At 35.1% G+C, this 9,396-nt stretch overlaps 2 protein-coding genes across 2 annotated transcripts; both read right to left on the bottom strand.

Moving 5' to 3' along the window:
- Window positions 1-731: 731 nt before the first annotated feature.
- On the bottom strand, window positions 732-2,256 carry LOC121780830 (ethylene-responsive transcription factor CRF4-like). The gene has a single exon (XM_042178467.1). The coding sequence runs from the start codon at window positions 1,942-1,944 to the stop codon at window positions 928-930; it is 1,017 nt and encodes a 338-aa protein (XP_042034401.1). The 5' UTR covers window positions 1,945-2,256; the 3' UTR covers window positions 732-927.
- A 3,978-nt stretch (window positions 2,257-6,234) lies between these two features.
- LOC121781720 (ethylene-responsive transcription factor CRF6-like) lies at window positions 6,235-7,164 on the bottom strand. The gene is made up of 2 exons (XM_042179417.1): window positions 7,135-7,164; window positions 6,235-6,909 (listed from the first exon to the last, which is right to left on the bottom strand). Exons 1-2 carry the CDS (start codon window positions 7,162-7,164, stop codon window positions 6,235-6,237), a joined length of 705 nt encoding a protein of 234 aa, XP_042035351.1.
- Between the last annotated feature and the right edge of the window lie 2,232 nt (window positions 7,165-9,396).

Raw genomic sequence — 9,396 nt, 5'->3', positions numbered from 1 at the left:
TGAAATTGTTAGATACCTTTATTAATATATAGAGTTGTGTTGCTACTTCATTTCTATAATTATAGTATATAATTGATTTAAATTAAATGCATGCAGCAACAGGTTTGAATTACGAAATCGTCAACGCATTGTCAAATCATTCATACAGTTATGTAACGAACAGTTGCAAAAAAAAGTGTCGAGACATAATCATTAGAGTGATGGTGTTTGTACCTGTCGAAATGCGACCTATTCTCTCTGCGCGTGATACTTGTTTTCTCACTCTATTACATATACACCATTTAATTCCATTTAATTTGATTTACATAATTATGGTGCACTAACCATGATTACGACCTTTCCTTTTCGCCCTACATAAATTCTATTATTTGAGTGAAATCCAAGTTATTGATATATATGGTCCGTCTTCATTATTTTTTTATGAGCCCACAATATCATCAAACCCTACAAATAATTTAATTCACTTTTCATTTATTATTCCTTAACTATCAATATTATTTATGTTGTCAAGACTTCATTTTTTGGGAAAGTACAAAACAATACGCCCTTTACAAAATTTTGAAAATATTTAATTTAATTACTAGTACAGTATATAATAAAATGTTTCTTCTTACACCTCTAAAGCAATATTGTGTGCTAAAATTATTATATGGAATAGTATCATCACAAAAGGAAATAACTAAGAACTCTCCTAACACAAAATGAACGGAAAAAATTGCACGTGAATCTTTAGACAAATACTCCATTTTATTGGTTAAACTCACTCATTCCTCAATTTTAATATCAGTAAAACAAATAATTTAGCTACTAACTGTAGTTACTACTATAAAATAAATAAAATACCAACATTAGCCGGAAAAAAAAAACAAAATTTGCCCATGGATTGGCAATTTTCCGACTATGTTCACACATTATTTTGATTCACCATCACATGTCTTGAAAATAATCTTCGACATCGAGCGAACCGAGTTGTTGAAACGAATCCTTAACATCTCCGAGCTCCACCTTCTGCTTGTAAGCCGCGTCAAGCGACGGAAATTTATCAATCCTCACCGTAAAATCGTCGCAAAAGCCCGGGATATCCCCGAACAACTGGTCCTCTAGAGGGTGAAAGTTGAAAAAATCATCAAGGAACGGAATGTCCGTCGACAAATAATCGAGTACAGCACTCGTTTCTCCTTGACACTCCTCCACCTTCGAACCAAAACAAACCGGACCGGTCCGGCTTTGTTCATCAATCAACAAACACGGCAATGTCTCTTTTTTGACCACTTTGTTGACCAGGACGGACCGGTCCGATTCAGTAAAGTCACTCGACTGACTACTCAGACCGGCCGGTTCGGTGTAGTCACTTGACTGACTGAACCGGAAAACAGAGACTGGAGAGGTGAGATTGTGCGATTCATCACCGGAGTCATAGCCGGAAACCGACGCCGCCTCTTTAACGGGCGGGGCGGTGAAATTGGTGAGCGCGTCGGGGCCGCGGAGCTTCACGGCGGCGTTGTCGTAGACCATGGCGGCCTCCTCTGCAGTGTCGTAGGTTCCGAGCCAGAGCCTCACTTTCCGACAAGGGTCTCTTATCTCTGCCGCCCATTTCCCCCACGGCCGCTGCCGAACGCCTCTGAACTTCCTCGCGCCGCAGCTCGACGCCTGCTTTGGCGGTTTAATCGGCTTGGGATTCGGCTTGAGGTTGACTTCTGCGGTTGCTGTCGTTTCCATTCTGATTTCTGTGATGTGTTTCTTGATTCTTTGGCGGCGGAAGACGCCGTCGTCGGAGGAGGAATCGGTGGCGTAGGGATCGGTGACGGAGATTCGGATGGTTTTTGCGGCGGCGCTGGAGCTCCGGTGGTGCTTTCTTGGGTTTTGCGGCGGCGGTTTGATGATTTTTGTGGTGGTTTTTCGGTGCTCTGTGTATTTCGGTGGGTATAAAATGGCTTCCTCCATTGAGAAATTATGCTTTGATTATCACACAAATGAAGCAATGGGAGTTTTGTTTTCTAATAGAGATGGAAAAAATGTGACAAGTAAAAGGGAGAGATGTGAAAAGATATTTTTAGAGAGAAGAGATTCAAGAGAGTGAGGTTTTATTGAGTTTCAGTGAATTGTACTTATAGCCAGGATATCTGAATCGGGTAACGCCAAACACTGCGAAGATCAATATGTTAATTTTTCAAAAAAAATCATTGCTGTAAAAATATGGAATTAAATAAAATTTATTTGAGTCTAAAAGGAATCAATCGGAAAAGTCAGAGGTAGAAAACGGGCGGAGGAGATAAGGATTCCGGCAGAAAAACCGGGTGGCCGCGTCCGGCGAGGATACCGTGCCGACACGTGGACGAGTGGGCCCCGGCCGCGGGTGTTTTTTAACCTCGAAGTACGTGTGGGCGGTCACGTGCCCCCACTTAAATGGAAAATTGCAATTAAAATTTTAACAACGGATGAAAAAGAAAATAGTAAGTGACATTTATTAGTGAGGAGTATTAATATGCGTTTATAGAGGAGCAGAAGCGGTAAGTTTCTGAAGCACTTGGTAATTAGCTGTTTAAATTTTAATAGTGGGATGGTGCGGTTATTCTTCTCTCATGATTTTGTATTGATATTTTTTAGAAGTAAATGCTGTTAAAATAAGTAATTTACAGCCATGAATAACGTGGCGGGCAACATAGGATTCGACGCCATTTATAATTGGGTTTTGTACGGCCCTTTGGGTTTTACCCTGTTTTCTAGTAATTCCACCTCTCGAGATAGTTACCTACCCACGGACTTAACCAGGTGTATCCACCATGGTTAAACCGGAAACGGACCGGAATTTCTGGTTTCGGATACACAATCCGGTGTTTCTTGGTTGAATTGGAACCGGCGCATCGGTTTTTATTGTTTCAAATTTTAGTTGTAAATTTGAATTTTTAAATAAAAAATTAATAAATACTATAAGATTTAATTTTTAAACAAAATATTAATAAATACTACTACTACTATAAGAATTTTATACTCCATCTGTTTGACTATCTCTCGTGTTTCCTACTTCAAAAGTATTATTGTAATGTCTTTTGTATCATTTCGGTATATAGACAATACAAGGTCTCATTTTTTTAAAAAAAATTAAGTAATGAATTTCACGATTAATATAAATTATTATATTATAAAATTAATATAAATAAAAGAAGACATTCATTTTTCACCAACTTTTTCATATTTCTTAAAACTTGAATGAAGTCAAAACAAGACATTATATCACAGGCATGGATTTCTTTTTTCTAAACTCTTGTAAAATAGTCTGCAAATTACATTAATAAAGAGTTAAATTATGCTTGAAATTACTAGATTAAACGTACCTATAGAATTATTTATTAATATGTGTTCTTTGCTGGAGTACTTGCTCCATAAATAAGTCAACACAAAAGAACTCTAGTAAAGTGATACCACAGCCAAACATACTTATCACTAATTATGATATGACGATTAAAATATTACTACTAGTATTTTATTACGGGACAATTTAGAAAGTAATTAATATGATTCAATCCATATATAAATTTGCCATGGTAAGAAATAAACGGCACAAAAGAGGAATTTGTTAAACTTTAAATTTGAATAGATGAAATTTTAAAGTATGTGGAAGAGGGGCGGTGTGAAAATCTTATCTCCAACACCTAACTAAGAAAATAAATTGGGAAACAACTACACCTTGTTTTATAGTATGTCATTACTGATTCAGTCGCATAACAATTGTGTGGGCACGTTAAATTAAATGGACAGATAATTTCGTATCATAGGTATATAGAAGTGGACTATACAATTCCCTATGAATGAAAAATAAGGAATCAATTTAATTCAATTATTTATCATTGTATAATATTATGTGATTGTGCACATAAATATAATTAAAGTTCGGAATTTGTAGAAATGTTGAAATATATTTTTGTGTACAAAGAACCAATTTCAACATTTCTATAAAATTCGAACCTTGAATGCATCCTTGCATGTATTATAGTATGTGTTTTAGACAAAGTTAGGCTAAAAACACATTTTAAAATATAGGAATGACAAAGTGTAAAACATGATAAATTTTGGAACATGTATTATAGAATTCTCTGAAATGTGATGAATTAAAAAGGACTCATCGTTCGCTACTAATATCCTGGAAATGGACTAATAAATTTAAAGCTAAAATTAGTAAAATACGTATAGAGATGAAAAACAAATATTCAAATATTGTTAATTGTAAACTACTACTTCTTCCGTCCATATTACTTGAACTTTTCATTTTATGCCGTTTATTTGGGATGGAATTTTCAATGTAATTAAATTAGTATTTGAAGTGTAATGAGAAATCACTTAATAATAGAATATTTAATTAACTCTAATATGTTTAGTAAATATTATGTATCATAATTCTTATTTAAAATATAAATAGTGTAAGTTGTTTGGGATGAGTCGAAATAGACTAGTGCGAGTAACATGAGATATGGTGCAAAGGGAATATATAATTTTGAGTTTGAATAATATTTTTCCACACAAACTTGACGAAAGGTTAACCAATTCCCTTCCCTCAAATCGTTATCTATGAAAAAGACGAAGCTATATGCAATCAAAGTAGTTAAACATAATTATTAAAATTGTCAACGCCTTCCAAATATTTAAAAGGATTTTTAGCATTTTTTTGTTTTCACAGTGGAACGTTAGTATACTCCGCGTGATACTTGCTTTCACATTGACCTCTTATTTCAATCTATTGTCAACTGAAAATTTTGTACTACTATTTAATTTAACTTTGGTGCTTAATTAGGGTCTTAACAATTATTAGAACCACATGCCCCACATAAATTCTCTTATTGGAGTGAAATGTAAGTTATTGATCCTTCTTCATTAAATTGTCGTATAGCATTAATATCTATCATTCCCTACAAATAAATTAGGGAACAAATAATATAAACTCTCTCGAATATAAAAGATACAGTCCTTCAACTTTACACTTGCAACTTGCAAATGCCAATTTGTCAAATATCGTCGCTAAATCTTTTATCACCATAAAATTAATTTTGAAGTATCATTGAAACTTATTGTTTATCCCATTTCAGGTTTTAGTTTACCATTGGAGACGGTTTAAAATCCTAATTTCGAGAAGATTCATGTGAAATTAAGAAAATGACAAGTTTCATACATCATTAGTAAAATATAGTACTTCATCCGTCCCCAAAGAATATTCACTTTGTGTTCGGCACGAGTTTTAGTGCAAAATTGGGAAAGTAAGAGAGATGTAGAGAAAAAAGTAATTAAAGTATTGTTAGTGTAGAATGGACCCCACCTCATTACAATGAAAAAAATTTCAAAATTGGAAAGTGCATATTCTTGTGGGAGGACTGAAAATGAAAGATTGCATATTCTTGTGGGACGGGGGGAGTATTATCAAATACTCCATCCGCCTCACAATATGAGTCACTCTTATTGTGGGCACGAGTTTTTTAAAATGTAAAGAATAGTGTGTTGAAATAGTTAGTTAAATATGAGACCTATTTTTTATATTGGTTTTATAATAAAATTGTGAGTGAGGTGAGTTAGTGGAATGTGAGACCTACTTAGCATTTATGGTAAAAATGAAGTGTGACTCTTATTGTGAGATAGACCAAAATGACCAAATGTGATTTTTATTGTGAGACAGATGGAGTATGAAGTAAGTTACCTTTTATAAGTCAAAAATGTTATTAGTTGATTAAGTATTTATTTTAAATGATGGTTGAAAAAGCAATAGAATGTCGAAAATATTATTTTTATTAACTTTATAAATGATAATTATATAAAAAATAATAATGAGATAAATAAAATTACTTATACACCCATTTATGTTAAGATCTTTGAAACATGATTTTTTATAGACTAACGAGGTACAAATTTAATTTTTCGAAGACTAAATTTTGAAGGTCACCAAGTTTATTATTACTATCACAAGGAATAAGCACACAAGATATTTTAAAAAACGCGCGAAAGGTTGAGATAACAAATCCATTTTATTTATGATGGAGATAGCATTACATTAGATCTAATTAGCTACTAACTGTACTTGAATACTTGATCGATTAAACAAATTACAAGCCGACAGTCGGAAAAGAAACAAAATTTGCCATTTAATCGGCAAACCGACTATGTTAATTCATCAAACATATACTATATGATTTCTCGAACATTGATGATAAATTTATAATGATAACAATGCATCACTGCCGTCGAAACCGCTCATGTCTTCAAAATAATCCTCCACATGAGTGAGCCAAGTTCTAGAAACGAATCCTTATAGTAATCGCCGCAAAAACTCATTCCATTCTTTAACAAATGCTCTACTTGCGGCTCAAAGTCGAAGAAATCGTCGAAAACCGGAATGTCCGTTGGCAAATAATCGCTCGAGTAATCGGGCACTATACTCGTTTCTGCTTCACACACCTCCATATTATAGTTATGAATCGGGCTTGCCTCACATCTCGACCGGCCAATAAACACACCCTTGAATCCAACTGAGTCAAAACTAGTCTCTTCATTCACATACTCCAGAACCGGCCCGGTCGGATCGGGTTCAGTATAGTCAATTTTTAGACCGGCCGGTTCAGTGCTAGTACCAAAACTAGTCTCTTCTTTCACACACACTGGGCCGGTCTGACCGGGTTCAGTAAACTCACTACATTGGCTGATTAAATCGACCGGTTCAGTGGTATTGAACCGGAGAACCGTAACAGGAGAGGAAGCAATATGAGAAGACTCGTCAGTGGAATCATAGCCTGAAACCGACGCCTCATTACTCTCCGGAGGCAGCGCGGTGAAGCTTGTGAGAACGTTGGGGCCGCGTAGCTTGATTGCGGCGTCGTAGACCATGGCGGCCTCCTCGACGGTGTCATAGGTTCCCAGCCATAGCCTAACCTGTTGGAAAAAGGAATCATAAATAGCCGCTCATCATTCATTACAGTGGAGTTCCTAGATAGTGTATAGTTTCTATGTGTGTAGAGTTCCAATCCTCATTGATTGATGTATTAAACGAGACTCAAATATCCCTATAAATACTAGGGTGATGAGCATATCAAATACACAAGAAAAAATACACAACAATTTCTTCCATTTCTATTTTCTACTTCCAATATGACTTACCAATCTATGAATGCCTCTCTCGATTACCATCTTTAAGATGGTATCAGAGCAGGAAACCGACAAAAAACCTCCAATGGAGGTAAGCCAAATACACACTCTTGAACAATTGATCGATACAATCTCAAATCTAATTGATTTGTACAAAGCCAACACAAACCAAAGCCAAAATTCCTACCAGCCGAAGAACCTCGGCATAGGGTCCAAGCACCCTGCTGCAGCAACGACACCGGCGAATAGCCGAAGGAGTACCGCCTCAAACCTAAATCTATGCAGTGAAAAGATTTTGCCGGAGAGTAGCCACACACCGCTGCAGGAGAACAAGGAAAGACATCCCGCGCCGAAGAAGACGTACGCCAGTGCCCTTGTTGATGGCGGAGAAAGGGTATGCAGTGGTTTAACGTCACTTGTGGTAGCAGCACCAGTCACCAACGCCGGGGAAAACAAGGAGGGCCGGATGGCTGGTGAAAACACACCAAGCGACCAAGCGCCACCCGTCACAGACAGCAGTGTCGGCGTCAGCGGCGGAAGTAGTAGCATCAGCCGGCAGCAGCACCCATCGCAGGTTAATGCCAGCCATTCTCAAAATAAACCCCATCCCAACCTTCCGTCCAATATACACCCCCAATCAATCCAAAAATTCAAAACATCACCCCACCTGATCAAAAAATATATAAAAAAAACCCAGTTCGTCAAAAAAATCGAAAAAATGCCTTAGCTATTTCAGTAAGGTGTCTTTGGGTAAGATTTGCAATAGAGTACCTAGATTTTCGTCCTTTCCAGTCTGGCGAATATCTTCGAGGAGAAATGCCCCTTGTACTTCTTTGAGGCAATCTGTCGTGCCGTGTCTGTTGTTCCGTCGGTGGCTCAACTGTATCACTTCTGTTTTTCCTGTCACTATTAGTGGTTTCTGGTAGCCCATTCGTGACCATTCATCACTTTTGATTATCTGCATAATGCATTCTGCTGTCTGCCTGCAAACATATCTTTATTGTAGATTCTTTTAGTAGTCATGTTGTAAAAAAAATTTGAACTTGTTTATATTCGAATGTATATTTATGCTAAATAAACTCTTGAAATTATTAACTTGATGTATAACTATTCGAGTAACAAATGCAGTGTAGAAATCCAAATTGTGAAATTTCATAATATTCGCAAAAAACATTGTTACGTTTTGAACATGCATACTCGAATAGTTAAATATAGTACTGTAGTATTTTTTTAAAATCTACGTGAATGTATATAAGATCAAATATGTAATGAAATCATAACTTAAATTTAATGTAAAAATTGTAATATTGCATTTGCATAATTACTCATTTCAGTGGTTCCATTTTTCGTAATATTATCGATTTGGTTTCTTCATCTATCTTCTTTGCTTAATAAGTTGATTCTATGTATAATTCTTAATATATCACACAATTTTCTGAGTGTACAACGATAATTCACGCGAGTTTTACGATATTGAACATATGATAGAATTAAATGTATTTGTATAATGTTTTGAATATATTGTTGGATTAAAGATGGGAGAAGAAGAAAATAGAAAGAAGTGCTATAAATATATATTCCCATTTCACAAAAGGAAAAAAGGAAAATAAAGAAAAAGGTATCTCTTGGGAGAAAAAGAGAAAGAAAAAGAAAAAGAAAAAGAAAAAAAGTTGGCTAAAAGTGGACCCCACCTGAGAGCCCTCTCTTTTCCTCTCTTTTATATATACTACTTGTATTATTCACTAATTTCAAATACAATAAAATTGTAAAATATATTTCTACTGTATCATTTTTATTTTTTAAAATAGTAATTAATTTATCCAAAGTTGTTTTAAATAAAAAAATATAATTTCATCTGTTCATTTTTAAAATCTTTGCCCCGTGCTTGATTAATTTGATTTAATAGTATGATTTAGGTCTTACTTTTGCAGTTCAGATTTTCCTATGACAAATATATACGTATATTATTGTTATATTACTAGTATATATTGATATTTGATAGTTTTGGTATGGTCTAGTGGGGATTCTGTCTGGGAAGTGCTTGGAAAATGAGGGAGACATGGAAATTATATTTAAGAAAAAAAAATATTTTTAAAAATGATTGAGTGCCTTAAATTGAGGAGAAAAGGAGAACTCTCTCACTTAAACTTTTTCATTTTGTTGGTCTGCCATCTGTATTTATTCTTTTGGCATGTAATACATGTTGTATTAGTGGTCTTGGTACTTGTTAATGTACCTTAATTTTTGTATAGAAAGATTGCAAGTATTTTTTAA

This window comes from Salvia splendens, chromosome 20 (assembly GCF_004379255.2).
Source record: "Salvia splendens isolate huo1 chromosome 20, SspV2, whole genome shotgun sequence".
NCBI classification, from domain to species: Eukaryota; Viridiplantae; Streptophyta; class Magnoliopsida; order Lamiales; family Lamiaceae; genus Salvia; species Salvia splendens.
This window is presented reverse-complemented; position numbering and strand designations above follow the sequence as displayed.

Bases quoted from the DNA above. Each gene is read 5' to 3' on its own strand.
- LOC121780830 (XM_042178467.1), bottom strand. From the start codon at position 1,944: ATGGAGGAAGCCATTTTATACCCACCGAAATACACAGAGCACCGAAAA.
- LOC121781720 (XM_042179417.1), bottom strand. From the start codon at position 7,164: ATGGTAATCGAGAGAGGCATTCATAGATTG. The intron at 6,910-7,134 runs GTAAGTCATATT...TTTTTCCAACAG, and splicing joins AGAGAGGCATTCATAGATTG to GTTAGGCTATGGCTGGGAAC.